At 39.6% G+C, this 16,925-nt stretch overlaps 1 protein-coding gene across 12 annotated transcripts in view; it reads left to right on the top strand.

Moving 5' to 3' along the window:
• The window catches only part of ANKS1A (ankyrin repeat and sterile alpha motif domain containing 1A), a 117,662-nt gene that overhangs the window by 22,442 nt on the left and 78,295 nt on the right, over positions 1-16,925 (top strand). For 9 of the 12 annotated variants that reach the window (XM_081865352.1, XM_081865353.1, XM_081865348.1 and 6 more), the window contains exons 3-9: positions 1,458-1,614; positions 3,373-3,435; positions 12,233-12,529; positions 13,097-13,172; positions 14,297-14,398; positions 15,074-15,166; positions 16,675-16,868. In XM_081865352.1, the coding sequence (XP_081721478.1) occupies positions 1,458-1,614; positions 3,373-3,435; positions 12,233-12,529; positions 13,097-13,172; positions 14,297-14,398; positions 15,074-15,166; positions 16,675-16,868 (982 nt within the window). Of the gene's footprint in view, positions 1-1,457; positions 1,615-1,845; positions 1,905-3,372; positions 3,436-12,232; positions 12,530-13,096; positions 13,173-14,296; positions 14,399-15,073; positions 15,167-16,674; positions 16,869-16,925 lie in introns of those variants that run through there. The other 3 variants (XM_081865355.1, XM_081865351.1, XM_081865350.1) reach the window with 2 other exon arrangements.

The raw sequence follows: 16,925 nt of genomic DNA, 5'->3' as shown, positions 1-16,925 counted from the left end.
GGGGTGGGGGAGGGTGTCAGGATTCAGTTACTTTTCCTGATAAACTTATGCATATTGATTCCAGTTGGGTGAGAGACTGTTCCACAAAATGGAATTGTAATGCTTAGATCCAATACATTTGCTTTATGTAATTTAGGTTTCCTCAAGTTTGAACTGTTAAAAACAAATAAACCGTTGCTCAAATATCAATGACAATTTACCCCATAGATGCACTTTAGCAAACTCTTGAAGCCTGTATCAGCATTCCTAAATACTGCTGTGCTATGCAGATTGTGTGACATCTTCATTATAGGCATATATTCTATTGCGTGCTGGAGTAGTTTATCAAAGCTGAGCTTATGGCAGACTTGAAAATTTCATCCAGTGCTTCTCAAGCCATTTTCTGAACTTTGTCATTGTAGTTCTTAACCCCTCAGAACCTTTTAGTATCTATATTAGTTACACTTAACTGCTTTATAGCCCCACTACGCTGCTCCACCTTTCAGCCCAATTCCTGTGCCCTCCCCAGCATTAACAAACATTTTACTACCCTCTGAGACAACTGGACTCACAGCTGTCACTTGCAACCCTCTATCCTATACATAGGCACCCCCATAGATAGATAGATAGATAGATAGATAGATAGATAGATAGATACTTTGAGGGGGCGGGGCCCCTCCATTTTCGGAGGGCGTTTGGGCTCTGTCCCCGGCACCTTGTGACATCACATGTGTGATGTTGCATCAGGCCCCACCCTCATCCTCTGGAGAAGCCGACACCTCTGATTCTATAGCAATTCCCTCCATTCTATAGCTATGATACTTACATCTTTGTAACTAATAAGTTACCGTATGTAAGACAATTCTCCTTTAGTGCTGCCCCCTTCAGTTTGATAAACACTGATATACTGGTATATTTTGCTGTTAACTTGATCAGTATTGATCTGCTGACAGTAGGTTTTATGCTCTTAGTGTACATAAATTGTACAAATAAAATTCAAAATATACTAAAGCAGTGAAACACCAGCCTTGTTCAAGCCATTTTGATGCAAGTATAGCTAGGTTGTGAGCATTCAGGAGTTCAGTTGCTTGGATGAGCCTTAGCTCAACTTTAGAGATTAGTACAACCCCCCCCTGCACACTCATGTGTAGCTAGAGTGATTAAAATAAATTATTCCAGCCCACTTCCTCCACAATAAGCTCTACTAACTCTCTTCCAGTAAGTGTGCTTTGGATTGCAGCCTTATTTTCTCTGGGTGGAAGGAACTACAAGGCTGCTTTCATTTCTGTGGTTCTAAGCAGTCCGTAACTGAACACCTGAATCCAAAAATATTTTGAAAGCTGAATCTTTTTAGACTGACTTATAAAATGTATTCTCAATCATTTTGTTTATGTATCTTAAATCAGTTTTCTTTTCATTATTGACTCTCATCTAGACTTACTCTAAATATCTCACAACATCATTTCTCCTCCCTACAGGGATGTTGTGGAAGTTCTTTTAAGGAATGATGCATTAACCAACGTGGCCGACTGCAAAGGCTGTTATCCTCTTCATTTGGCAGCTTGGAAAGGAGATGCTGAAATAGTGAAACTACTAATACACCAGGGGCCATCTCACACTAAAGTGAATGAGCAGGTCTGAATATGTTTCTTATTTTCATGCTTTTAATAATATTAGGATTATTCTCCAGGAGAGTGAGAATCTATGATACTCAGCATCTATGAGACTCAGATTTATTCAGGATTTATTGCATGGCAAGGAGTTAAATGTTAAATACTATCTCTATGCAGGAAAACAAATACCTGTCTTGAAAGCTGCACTTCTGGCCGGCCACCTGATTAGAAACTGTGGAAGTAAGCAGTACATGAGCTGCAACATGTGCAGGATGGAAGGATGTTAACCATTGCTTTTCTTCCATTTGCTGGGTAATTTGAAACGGTGTAGTTGATGTACCAGTTCCTTTCTGTGTTGGAGCCAATTAAAGTAACCTTAGTCTCCTTTAGTCATGTTTTTGTAGCTGCGCTTAGTTTGTTCTAGTACTTGTGCTTGGCAAGCTAATATTGTGAAGTTCATTATAGTAAAGCTTTCACTTATTCATTATTAACCTACTAAAGAACAGTGATTCTACTCAAGTGAGAGGGGAATATGTACTTGCCCCAATTTTAAAAATTGCATTCCGATTGATTTGCATCTTCTTTTTAAAAAATTGCTCCATACAACTTATATTTATCCCAGAGAAGCTAGCAGAATTACAAAATTCCTATTAAAAATCCAAATGTCCTTTACACCCCCACTGAACACACAATGAAAATTAAATATATACGTTGGTTAGTTTAGTCTGACTACTGCAGAGAATCAAGTTTTTTTCCTGTTCTAGTTTTTGTGTGGAACACTGGTCTTTGGGGTATTTGTATTCTAATACTATTGAATTATAACTGGTTGACAAATTTTCTTCAGATTTCTTGCAACTAAGATAGCGTCAAATTAAAAAGGTACTAGTGTTCAAAGAAACTGAAGTACTGGGAATGCCGTTCTTTTTTACCAGGCACTCTTACTGTGGCCTGGCTGGAGGTTGCTCTGTACTGTGGGCAGGGTGTGTGTTTTATCACTGTGGGTGAGACTTAAAGTAATTGAGGATATGCCTTTTGTAAATATTTTCACTTCCAATAGAAAGCATCACCCATGCTGAACCACACAGTGACTACTTCAGCCAGTGTGGACCACATTGCAACTAGGATGTGATGGGCAGCACACTTTGTTCACAATTAAAGATAAAATTCCATGATTCTGGGGGTTTAACAGCTATGAAGTTATGTAGCTTTCTGATGTTTCCCATAAATTGTCTATTATAGGAATACAATCTCTAGTTGAAAAGAAAGTCAGCAGTGCTGTTCAATTGCTGATTAGTAATATTCTTCATATGAAAATAGCTAAATGTGTATGTTAAAATGGCCTTTGATTATATTGTTGGCAAATCTTTTTTAAAAATTTCAGCTGGCTCATCATGTTCTCAAGCACAGCTGTGATCAATTAGTTTGTTCCAGTCAACAGCATTTAAGTTTATAACACTGTTCACCATTCTCTAGGGTTATTGGAAGGGGCCATATGAAAGTGAATGATCTTGCAATCTGTGGCTAGCATGAGACAAAACATACAAAAAAATGTTAAACAGTGAACTATAAATGATTGTCACGTAACATTTGCATGCTATCTTTAAAATGATGTGCATGGTGCAGTTATTGACAGCTGGAATGGCCATTGTGATTAATTGCTTTTCATTGGAATGAAATATTGTCGTGTTCTGTCATTCCTCCCGTTCAGAGTCACTCACTGCTTTGTTGCTATATCTTGCCCATTTCATCATCACGTTTTCTTTTCCTCTCCTTTTTGTAGAATGCTCTTGAGATCAAAGAACTCAAAAAGTACGGCCCCTTTGACCCCTATATCAATGCCAAGGTGTGTACTTCTCTGCCACTATTTCACTACATCATTTCTCCGCGTTGTATTTTTGTGCTTCTAGGTGCATTATCATCTCGTTGGTTGATGATGCTTACTTGTGAGGTGGGGAGGGTCATGATTGTAAATGCAAACGATTTACTGTGGAATTTATGTTAAGCAGCCTTTGATAGTCTGGATGGGGGAATTCTACTTGATATTTAAGGGGGTTTCCTCCCGTTCTTTGATATTATATAGTTGGGATGCTGGTCGGTCCCAGCCGGGATGCAGAATTTCAACAGATGATTTCACAGTGTTTCAGTATTGGCTCCCACATTTAATAAGAAAGGGATAAATAGTGAGAGTGCTTGTTCCAAACACCACTCTAAACCTAGATTGAGGGTCACATTGTAGAATTCCAGAATATTTCTGGTAATGGTTGACTGAGAACAACAATACCTGTGTGTATATGTATCCTTTCTTGCTTCACTGGTTGCATTGTGGCATCTAACTGTTGCTTTGTCTCAGTCTTGCCTATATCTCACCCTTGCTTCTAGCAGTTCCTCATTTATAAAGCATAATTTATGAAACAAAACTTTTGAGAATCATTGGAGATCTGAGGTTACTGCATATGCAGTCCAGTAGTAGATTTTGAACCACACTATTTAATTGACTGTTATAATCAAGCTCCAAAGAAATAATATAAAGCAGTCTATTTAGTTTTTTAATACCAGGGTGACTGAGCTCTTCTGTTATACCTACTCAACTACTGTTAAGGGCCATCTAAAACCTTACTGTGCTTCATCTGCATGGCTTTACATACACTAAAATTTGATGGTTTGAAATTAATAGGAAGGCACTTTTGCAAGTAGATTCCTATTACAGGAAATGTGGGATGTAAACTATGCACCAGAGCTTTTAATACAGTATGACCCAATCATTAGTATAGTAAATGACCTACTGTGATAGGAATAATAATGCATAAGTTCTGGTGATTGCATCACTAAATTGCTTGCTTGGACTTTGCCCTTGCCAAGTACCAGTGAGGATTTGGGGGCATTGCGTTTCTTCAGAAACTGTGCTCCCCACTTCCTTGGCACTCATAAAGATTGTATATCACACTCTATGATACATGTAACAGCCTTTATTATGGGATCGTGAAGAACATGGTGGCCAATATTTGCATCAGCCAGTTGGTTTTCCTGGTGCTCCTGCTCCCATGGGAATTGTCTACAAACAGAGGAAGAAGGGAGGCATTTATTTTTTTTGCTAGTTTCCCAGTGTCCCGACTAGAGGGTTGGGAAACCATCTAGAAGAAATGTTGAGAGGGCTTGGACTGCATGAAGGAGGGGAATTTTGTAAAATCTGCTTTCCCTCCATTAGTGGATGTTGCCTTCTGGATCAAAAGCTTTTCTTCTTCTGCAGGGGCAGCATTTGGATACAATCCCGGTATTTTAAATAATTAAGGAAGAAGATCAATGGATTTAAACCAACTTTTCTCTTTGGTGATTCATATATTTGGTTACTCAAATAATTAAAATTGGTTTGCAACTAAATAGAGCACTGGGTTGCATCCAACAACGTTGTTTCATTAGCTCATGGAGTTCTACTTGTGCAACTTTCTCTCCTCCTCTTTCCCCATATGCCCTCAACCCTCCAGAGCAGATTTGAAGGGGTGCATGAGGAGAGGAGAAGGAGGGGCAGTTCTGTTGCGCAAGTGGAAGTCCAGAACAACTTTATTTGATACAACCCATTTGCACTATCCAGGAGTGTAATCCAAAATATTTGGTCATACAGCCTATGCACCTTTTGCACCACAAAACATAAATCTATGTAGAACAAAAGGCAATTGTGGAATTGAATTTTGTTTTGGCTCTCTGGACACATGCAAGAACACAAAGCAAGATCATTTACTTGAAGTCTAGCGCTAGGAGCCAAAGAATCATGAAACTGATCCCTTGAGTCTGAGCAGGCTTTAGGCTCTCCCTACCCCCCACCCCCGAAGTTGCAATTTTGATATGTTGAGGGAATTTTAACAACAACAGCAATGTCAAAATCCACAAGGCTAACGTAAGTCTCATGTGACGCAAGTCTCCATGGCTTTCAGATGGAAGGACTTGTGGTTACTGAATAGCTGCTTTTCTCCATTAAATGGAAAGTAAATGCCCATGCTGTTTATAGAGTCACAAATTTTCACAACTTCCCATGAAAATATGATGCATTTTATTTGTTTGCTTGTTCTTTTTATATCATGCCCTCCCTCCCATTTGGAGTACAGGGCAGCTTCATATTAGAAATCATTAAATATCCATCTAAGATAAGTGATAGTCATAAAATCATTACATAAGATACAGAAAAGCAACAGTGCAAATGCTAAAGGGACCACATATGAAATATGAAACAAAGCCTGGGGTGAACAATGTTTTGACTTTATATATACAGTAAATATTCACAGTGGGAGCAGACAAAATATCCTCTGGAAAGAAATTCCATAAATTGGCTTGTGAGAGTATTTTTGCAAAGCCACACTCACCTGATATCAGGTGTGCGGCAGGCAAAAGACATAACTGGACCAATAAGGGGTTTGCAGGCACCACTTATAGGGCACTAAGCTCAGGACTTTGAAATTGCTGTGTGGCTCTTCACAACTATTAGCTGATGGTCAATGCCTGCAGAGTCATGAGCAGTGTTTTGAAGCTCCAGTGATCAGTTGATTGTTGGGGCTTCAAAGCACCACAGTCAGACCTCTACAAGCCATGTTGGTGAAAACTGGTCACCTCGTCATAATGATGTGAGTTGATTGACAGGTGAACAGCCCCACCCACCTGTCAAATTTTACTTGTAGGGGATTGAGGAGATGAAGATTTGGTCCACTGGCTGGATCCAGTTCCCCACCACTAGTTAATAGATAGATCCAGCTTCCATGAATTGAACACTTTAAAAGGCATCTAAAAGTTCTGTCTCACCATATGTTATACTGGTTGATTCCATAATTATATATTGTGCATAATTCTATTTCCTTTGTCAGCCCTGAATCTGTTATTAGCGAATTTTATTGGTTGACCACAAATTTTGGTACTGTGAGAAATGGGCAGGTTTCTTTGAATCCAGTTTCTCCATGCCATAACTTTACTCATCTATATCATGTTCCACCTCAGTCATTTTTACTCCATACTGAAAAGTCCTTAACACACAATGTACAGAAACTTTACTTACATGAAGTTTTTATTTTATAATGGGGAAATGAATCTCTTGGGGGGGCAATTCTAAAGTATTCAATTCTAAAGTGTAACAATTTACTTTTGATGTTTGTGCAATCATTTCTACATTTTAAAAATGAGGTGTAGTGGGACAAATTTTCCAGATAGAGGGGAGGAAATTGCAAATAGTTTCAGGCAAGGGTAGTGTTTGTGGTAAGGGCAGATGTATTGAGTATTCACATATGCGGGCCACTCTGAGTCAAATATGCTTATGCCTATGAAACAGAGGCAGTACGCCTCTGAATACCATATACTGGGAATTGCAGATGAGCAGAGCACTGTTAACGCTCATGTGCTGCTTACAGGCTTCAAAAAGGCATCTGGCTGGTCACTGTGAAAACAGGATGCTGGACTAGATGGGATATTGGCCTTATGCATCAGGCTCTTCTTAGGTTCTTACATAATTTTGCATTCCTATGACTTAGTGAACTTTTAGACATAATCAAATTTTAATAAGGACTTAATGTGCTTTTAAAATCAAGTGACATTTCAAACCTAATCTAGGTCTCTTTAACATGTATAATAAATTAGGAAATTTTAAATAGTGATTTCATTTCTCCATCACAAATATCCTTTGTTAAGCATTCTCTAGGAGCAGAAAAAAACCTAAAACTATAAAAGTCTATTATAAACCTGCACAGAATGCATACAGAAACATTAGAAATGTACCATTTTGTATGCCCATCAGTAGTGCTTTCAGTTGTACAGTTAGGTTGTCATACAGTGAAAGCTTGCTTCAGTCAGGTTGATTTTCTTCTTCTTGCTTTTTGCTTCCTTCTGGTGGGACTTGCAACAAATCTATTCATATGTCAAGGAGAAACCTATTTCCTCCATTTGAAAAAATACTTCAGAGACTTATTTTGACCCTCTCCACATACACAATGTAATGTTCGATCTTGAATGTTATAAAGTACAGTGGTACCTCGGGTTACATACGCTTCAGGTTACAGACTCTGCTAACCCAGAAATATTACCTCAGGTTAAGAACTTTGCTTCAGGATGAGAACAGAAATCGTGCTCTGGTGGCGCGGCGGCAGTGGGAGGCCCCATTAGCTAAAGTGGTGCTTCAAGTTAAGAACAGTTTCAGGTTAAGAACGGACCTCCGGAACGAATTAAGTACTTAACCCAAGGTACCACTGTACAAATGTAGGCCCCTGACAAATAGAGGGTTGTCTCTTTTTTTCCTTTGCTCCAGTCTGCTATATGGCAAGCCACTGCCTTTTTACATGTGAATCCCTTGGTGCGGGTTTGGGGGGGTGGGACTGGAACAGGGCAAGAAGCAGAGCAAACATTATTACCCCCCCTCCCAGTTTTCCCCTTTTCATCCCCAACGCACACTTCCTTGTATCTGAAGAAGTGTGCATGCACACGAAAGCTCATACCAAGAACTGACTTAGTTGGTCTTTAAGGTGCTACTGGAAGGAATTTGTTTTGTTTTTCCTTGTCCCAGTGCAAGTAAGGAGAACCTGCTTCTGTATGCCTATCACTTGTAGGATTAATAATTATGATCTTAAATCAGATGCATTTGATATCTGGAGGTTGCCAGTCAACATTACATTGCTTTCAGTGGAGTGCACACTTGAATGTGCATTGGATGGGCATTCAATTTATTTATTTCTGATCTAGCAAGGGAAATGTATGTTGAAACAAATTTTCTCATGTGTCAGTCTAAGTGCACCTTGCATCATGAACTTTGTGGCTGCCTGTTACAGCCCATTGCTCAAGCCAGAAGTGGTCTGTTTGGCATGTCTCCAGAGTTGGGCTCCAATAATACACACTCTCTCCCAACTGCTACACCTGTCAGGCCCAAGGAAAACAACCCACATGGCACAATGGCTTGTGTGCATGCTATCTGCTGCCAGTAATCAGAGGCAGTATAAAGGGAGCATGTATGCACAGTCCTGACCTGGCAGGTGAGTGGGGGAGATAATTTTAAAGAATAAGTTACCCACCTATATATCTTTAGTGTGTTGGTGTTTTAATATGTAGAGAAGCTACTTCAGATCTCTCCTTTGTTGCTGCTCAGTTTGTTCACTTGTTGTATATGTCTCATTTGAAAATAGCAAGACTGATCTCTAGATTTTTTAAAAATCTCTAGATTTTTTTACAATATGATAGAATGGTTTTTTTAAAGACTTGCAAACATTTACTCTTAATACTGCAAGACTATTTACTACAGTCAAAGGTTTTAGCAGGTTCCTTAAAAGGCAGAAAATCTGAATGTATTAAATTCTGTATTCAGGCTTTCCAGAACCCATAGGGGTCAAAGCTTGTTATCTGCTGCAAGGAACACAGTCCTTTACATAAATTCTCTAATTTCCAGCAGCATTAAGGCTTGAAATGATTATTCATCCTCATTTCTCCAAGGATAGGAAGCTGCAAGTAGAGAAAGCCTCAGGAAAGGGAAGAACTAACCCTCCAAGGTTTCATGCAGTAGCCTGGGATAAGGTGGGAGTAGAGATCAGGCTCATAACTTGATCTTGCAAGAAGCACACAGGCAGTAGCAGCCAGAAGGTAGAGAAAGAGGAGCATTATATTGTTGATAAAATGCATGAGCAGTTCACCTTAGCAGGGCTATTGAAGAGGATGCAACAGTACATGAAATGTTGGGGTTCCAGTACTCCAGGATCCGCAGGACTTTTCTTTGCCCTGTTATCAGTTGAGACATTCATGTCCATAACAATACACAAACAGGATTTATCTATACATGTTATATACATTTTCAGCTGACTGTAGTTTATATACCATTAATATGAACGACAGTGACTCTAGATGTGAGCTGATATCAGTAATAGTTAACTAAACTAGATGTCTAGCAGGAGATTGTAGAGATGTAGTCATCCTCAGGGCATGTCATTTTAGAGGGTTAAACTTAATTTTTTCAAATTTCTTTTGGGGGGGGGTCTTAAAAATATGTTTGTGATTGGAAAACATTTAGCTTGGTAAGTATGTTTGATGAAGAAGCACATGAACTGCTTTTGGAAAACCAAACCTTTTTAATTTTACCTTCTTAAAATCATAGTGCTTTATTGTTTTTATGCTGTATTTTTGTACACTGCTTTGGAATTCTTAAATATTAACTGGTGTTGAAATACTTTTTAATAAATAGATGCATTCAAATGAAAGACATTCCCCAACCTTTTACTTTTATGGGGAGCAGGTACAGGAAGAACTTGCTTTTGGCTTCTCAGGCAACCGGGAATATACTAGAGCCATCATTTTTTCTCAGCTCCTTACAAGAAATTTCTGAAGTTCTTTGAACCTGAGGCTCTTTGACATGAGAAGATAATGCTTTTAACTCCATCCGAAAAATTATTCATTTTTCTGCATTAATCAGCTCTAGCTGATCTGTGAGGCTGAAAGTTAAGTGTCCTTATGGTTTTGGGGTGTGAGGAAATCAGAGACTAAGGATTAGCCTCTTAAGGAATGGTAACTTCATATTTATTATAAAAATTCCTTCAGAACCAGATGCTGAGCTGTAGCAGAAAACATAATATAGCCGCTTTCCAGAGGCTTAAAAATCTAATGGGAGCTCCTTTTTAAATTATAAATTCTTATGTGCATCTCAGATGCACCTATATTCTCATATTGTTTATATGCAAATTTAAATGTAAATCGTCTGTTGATTAAAAACAGATTAAAATAGGATAATGTAGCTGCCTTAAATATTAATCATACACACCTTCTTTTCTTAGTATCTTCTTGTCTCTTCAATTAATATTAACCAGATATTAACAGGGGCATGGAGGGGAAAGACTACAACCACCTCTACATAATACTAAATGCTGTAAAGTATGCAGAGTAGGATGAAGCCAGCACTTTTGATTTATTTTCCTGATGTTGTTGACTCCTATGGCACATGATGTATGATTCATATGTAATGTTCTGTCAGAATACATCAAGATTCTTTGGTATCTGCTCTTAAGTGCTACATCTTAATTATAAACCCTGAGCCATATGCCCTCTCTCTTTATTCCTTGTGAATTTCTGTGCTTGCTCTTAATGTTGCATTACCTCATCTAGTTTCACCTTTGCTATAAATCTCTCCCCCCCCCCAGCAATTCCTCAGCTTGGGCTGTTACTTTGCAATTCATGAGCACTTGTACTCACCCCCACCCCCAGTTTTTCAGAGTTTTTGCATACGTGTCACTGTTCATATTAATTTCCTTTTTGTTTGCAGCATGCTATTAAATGAGCTCCTGAATGTAGATCTGAGCTTCTTTCTACTTAGCCATTTTTGCCATGCTTTCATGTGGTCCAACATACTACAGCAAAACATAGCATGCAGGATTAAACTACGAAGTACTCTATATTACACCTTGTCCAGTGCAAAACTGCCCAGCTTTCAAAATTCTAGCATTAGTGTATTTTTGTTAAATTGGAGCATTTCTGATAGAAGCAAGCTCAGGTCAACCCACTCAGTTCAGCTAGTTACATACATAGTTTATGTATCTAAGTTTCTCAACCCTCCTTCAGTAGTGCCTTCATCTAAATACGAACTAAGATCTGAAGAGTTGCTTAGACTCCTGCAAAGCAGCTTGGCCTAGACTAGTGACATTTTTGACTGCTGGCTTCCTCATACCATATCTGGATAGCTCAGTTGGTTAGAGCATGGTGCTGATGATGCCAAGGTTTCAGGTTCGATCCCTATATAGGATAGTTGCATATACCTGCATTGCAGGGAGTTGGACTACATGATCCTCAGGGTCCTTTCCAACTCCACAATTCTATGACACCACAAACTGACTACAGTATTTGAAGCTTCCTCTTGTTTCAAGAAGCAGTTGTGGCATAGAGGCCTACTGCTCAAGAGAAGTCTGACTTACAGAACTAGTTTCATAGTTCTTTGGATCACAACAAGCTTCTTTTGCTAAAAAGAAGTAGTAGTAGTAATACAAGATTAATTAACAGCAGGCAAGTTCTGTAGACTTTTATAAACAAAAGTACAGTGGTACCTTGGGTTACAGACGCTCAAGGTTACTCATTTTCGGATTGCGCACCGTGCTGAACCGGTTACTTCCGGGTTTTGGCTCTAATGCATGCACAGAAGCACTAAATCACACTTTGCGCATGCACAGAAGCGCCAAATCGCAACCAGTGCGTGCACAGACACGGCGCTGCGGGTTACGAACATGCCTCCCGCATGGATCACCTTCGCAACCCAAGGTTCCACTGTATAAGCAAGGGAACTTGCAGCCATTGCATTGTGCATTAAAATGGTCCTTTTTGAAATCTGGATAAATACGCAAAGTTGACACACTTTGATTGCAACATTGATGAAGTAAATATAAATACTAGGGAAGAATTATGGAAGCATTACTATTTCTCTCACAATGAACTATTGGGCTGTGCACAGTTGACTTCTATCTTGCCAGATGCCTGTATTGCTTCATTCTTTTATCAATGTGGTACTGCATAAACCTTAGGAAAGAATTTGATCAAACCATTTTATTATAGTTATATTTAAATCAATGACTGCCTATGAGTTGTTATTTTAGAGATGGTAACATTCTCTCTTAATCCGAGTCCTAATGGTTTTTGTATTTGTGTAATCTCAGAATAACGACAATGAGACGGCCCTGCACTGTGCAGCTCAATATGGCCATACGGAAGTGGTGAAGGTTCTTCTGGAGGAGTTGACTGACCCTACTATGCGCAATAACAAGTTTGAGACTCCTCTTGACTTGGCTGCACTCTACGGGAGATTAGAAGTTGTGAAAATGTTGCTCAATGCTCATCCCAATCTTTTAAGCTGCAATACTAAGAAACACACACCTTTGCATCTGGCTGCTAGGAATGGCCATAAAGCTGTAGTTCATGTTCTCCTGGATGCTGGCATGGATAACAACTACCAGGTACTTTGTTTGGGAGTTTTGTGAATTTAATATTGAAGTAATGTTCTGGGTATCGGATATTGGCATTGGGAGAGGTACTAAGTTAAATGAAACCTAATCAGAGCTCTCCTTTGGAAATACCTTGAGGATTACAGCGATTGACCTGCAGGTTCAGTTCCAGACTGCTGTGATCTCTCTGGAAAGCATGCCCCCATAGCAAGTTTACAGAAGCGGCTACATTTTCAACTAATTTCCCAACCTTTCTGTGTTGCTGCTCCTTTCACAAAGGGAAACACACAAGATTCTTAAAACTGAATTAGAGGTGAAGTAGCTTCTGGTGTGGATTAGAGGTTAAGTAGTTTCTGATTGATGTGGTTCAAAGTGATTACTCGTAATTTTGAAGAAGCTGCCTTAAACACTAGAATCTCAGTACTGGTAAAGAAGCTTGGGGGATTTTTTTCTAGTTGTGGATGAGCTGTAGCAGCTGGCTTTTGTTTGTGAAATGAGTCCTTGCGTATGTGCAAGTATTGCCTTCAATGTTCTCTGATTGCATTCACAACTTGGATTCATGCTGTGTTTGATTTACAGACGGAAAAAGGCAGTGCTTTGCACGAAGCTGCTTTATTTGGCAAAACAGATGTAGTACAGATACTGCTAGCTGCAGGTGAGAATCTTTCTGCTAAAATGATGTATCAGTTGTACTGTGATCTTTAGACTGTAGTGAATGTTTGAGGAATATTTTTTTTCTTTCATTGCAAACATCCTGCAATATAAGCTGAATTTAGGCCTCTGAAGGTCTTTCCCTCCATCAGCCTTTTAAAAGTTATGTTCCATACCCAAGCATCAATGATAATAAAAGCTAAATAGAACTTACTAAAACTTCATATCTAACTATCATAGACACCACAAATCAGTCCAAAGAGAGAAGGTCTTGCTATACTTCCGAAACTGGTTTGGGGGTTGTTATATGTCTTCAAGGAAGAGAGTTTTATAATTTTGGTCTGGCCATCAGAAAGACTATTTGCATAGCTTTGTCTGGACATAGCACAAGGCTGGAATAATTGGGACTGTGTTCTCAGCAGATTCAGAAATTCTGCAATAGGACAGAGATTTTTTTTTTTCTATTCCAGAATAATAGTTGTATTCATGTCATAGCAAAAATAGCAAAGATGAATAATATTACCATGGTATAAATTTATTCCATAATAACATTGTTAATCTTTAAAGTGTCCCTGATTCTGTTTGGTTTGGTTATTTATGTAAGAAGCCTTATATTAAGCAATATAATGCAGCCATAATAATTATTTAGAGGTCAAGAATTTGTGCACTACAAATTCTCCCCACAGTTTGCTTTCACCACAGTTGAGTGCCAAATTTACATCAGGGATTAATTACATTTAAGGTTTGCCAGGATCAGATTTTTTAAAAAAATATAAAACGGAAAGCCTTTACACAACTTTAGGATTCCTGAATTGCTTTAATTGTTGTATGCATCAGCACAGCAATACTAAACTATGGTTAAAGCAAGCCTTGGAAGGAAGGCAGAATACACATGAAAGAGGGGAGGAAGACATATCACCAGCCCTGGACTTTTCTTGATGTTTATATCAGGGTTTGAGTATGAAAATGTTTTATCTGCGTCAGACATCTGACCTGGATGCTTGTACATCTTTTAAGTGTTCTGCATTGCAGTTCACAATTTGACCATGACTTTTTAAATGATAGACTGTGTATAAAGCCACATTTTAATGAAAAATAAATTGTAAACCTTTCTATATATGTCTTAAGGCATTGATGTGAATATAAAAGATAACAGAGGCCTGACTGCTTTGGAGATTGTGAGGGAACTTCCATCTCAGAAAAGCCAACAAATAGCAGCTCTCATTGAAGGTAAGTCACTTGTGCAACAGGGCTTCCACTCCCCCTCCTCATCATCCCCCCACCCCAAATTTGGCTCTGGCAGAAGTTGGGAGAACCCTTAGAGCAGCGTGCGAGTAGAGGAGAGTTGTCATTCCATCTGGCAAGCTGCATTGCTTGCACAGAGGGAACAATTGAAAGAGTGTAATTTCACCTAATATTATTGTACACATGCACAAAGTGTGGTGACTTAGACTCACTGAAGCAACTTATAAAGTTTTGGGTTGTTCAGTGAACTCTAATGTGGGTGTGAAAAATGACTTCTAGTAAAAGTGTGTGAGGTATATGATGAGTGTTGAATTTGATTATTTAGCACTTCAGTTTTCCTTATCCAATTTCAGATGCGTATAACTATAATACACCTTGTAATTGGCTCTTGACGTGCAGTTGATGGAATTGGCATCATTAACTTATGCCATCAATGAGAAAGCAAGGCCAATCGAAGCATTTGTTTCTAGACATAATAGGCTTAGTACTATTTGACTTTTTTGTCAAATTTGTAGCATCCAAGTATAATGAGCACATATTAAATCTGTCAGTTCTGAATAAATTAAAAGTAAGCTGGTATGTTCTCTGTAAGACATCTACCACTGCTGCTTCTACATATTCTTCGTTTCTACAGCTGACTTGCACTTTTTATTTTTTCAGATTGCACAACAGGGAAGAAGATTGCAAAAGCAGAAGACAAGACACCGCCAGCATCAGCTACCGCTACTGAAACCTCAGTTCGTGTTCCCCAGGGTAAGAAATTGGGTGGAAAGTAAAACTTGAGTTGTAGTCAGTACCTACAACTTTAGTTGTAGTCAGTTGAATAGTTGATCTAAGAATCCCAACCGTTCCTGTTTACACCATTTGCGAAGCCAGCTGTTCATTTCCACTATTTTTCCCTCTCTCCCTGGGCCACGTCGTTCAACTGGGAGGACAGATGAGATGACAATTTGTGCATTTAATTGCTTCAATTTCCTGCCCAGAGCCTCATAGTCTCTTTTGATCTTCTGGAGGCTATTGCTTGCAGTGTCATTGGTTCCCACATGAACCAAGAGGAAGGGGTATTTGTCAGTGGGTTTTATGATTCCTTGCAGTCGTTCAGTTACATCTTGGATCTTAGCCCCGGGGAGACAGCACACTTCCCGAGACATCTTGTCAGGCCCACAGATCACTGCTTCTGTTCCCCTCGGTAGGGAATCCCCTATCACCACTACACGCCTCCTCTTAGGTTTGGTTGGGGTTCTTCCGTGAGCTGTCCGTTCCAAGGTCGCCTGCACATTCCCTGAGGACTGACTTTGCTGCTCGTCTTCATATACCTGATCGACTGTAATGAGGGAGAGATCCTCAAATGGAGTCTGCTCTTCGTCTTCCATGCTAAGGGAGAGGACCTCAAAGCGATTGTGTATTTCTAAACAATCAGAGCGAACCCTGGGCCTCCTACTTCTTTGAGTCACGTTTCTCCATATATCTGGCTCCTTTGTTGGTGAACTAGCCTCCTTCTCAGGGGAGTCCCCTGTCTCCTCCTTGGTGGAGATGGTGTGCTCTGTTGCTTCCAAGAAGAGCTTCAGCTCTCTAATTCTTTGGAGCGTAGCTACACGTTCCTCCAGTTGCTGGACTTTGTCTTTTAAGAGGGCAATCAACATGCAATTGCTGCAGGTAAAGCTGCCTGCAACCTTTGGCAAGATGGCAAACATTGCGCAGGAACCGCAGGCGACTGCAGCTGTTCCCTCACTCTCTATCTTGAGAACGTGTCGTTGGGGGTGGCTACAGCGGTCCTCCATCATAAGAAGCGTGCAGACAGGACAAATAACTCCCCCCCCCAAAAAAAACCCTAGGTCTCCCCCAACAAACGTTTGAGACTAGCTCCCCTAAATCTAAAAGATGCCCTGCAAGCTCTGATAAGCTCCTCCCACAGCTAATCACCTGCCTTAACAGAAACCCTGCCCCCTCTGACCTTTGCACAGGGAGAGCAGCTAATCAGCCACAAAGAAACACACACACGAGAAAACCCTTTTTGCTCCTTCTTCAGCTGCTGCCCTAATGTTCATTGGATGGATTTTCCCCTAAATTGTTCTTGGAACTTTGAATTTATTCACACTTTTATACTGTATTTTATGTTTTTTGTTGTATCACAATTAAGTGTTTTAAATTTGTTGTTAGCTGCCCTGAGCCCAGTTTTCTGAACTGGGAAGGGCAGAGTATAAATAAAAATGTATTATTTATTATTATTCTTATTAATTATCAATTTCTGTTTCCTCTAGGCAATGTGGAGAAAGCAGTGACAGAGCTGATCATAGATTTTGATGGAAAGCCAGACGAGTGTCCATATGAAGCCTTGTACAATGCAACTTCCTGCCATTCTTTAGACAGCCTTGCCAGTGGAAGATCTTCAGACAGAGATTCAGTGAATAGGGAAGCGGAGATGACCAGTGTTAAAGTGACAGGAGTGAGGCCTGTATGTAACCTGATGTGTGTTGTCTGTTTCCTTTTTATGGAAAGTAGTCTGGGATAT

The sequence above is a fragment of the Podarcis erhardii genome (assembly GCF_964252035.2).
Source record: "Podarcis erhardii genome assembly, chromosome: 6".
In the NCBI taxonomy this organism is placed as follows: domain Eukaryota; kingdom Metazoa; phylum Chordata; class Lepidosauria; order Squamata; family Lacertidae; genus Podarcis; species Podarcis erhardii.
The sequence above is the reverse complement of the archived record's forward strand: the minus strand, read 5'-3'. Positions and strand labels throughout refer to the sequence as shown.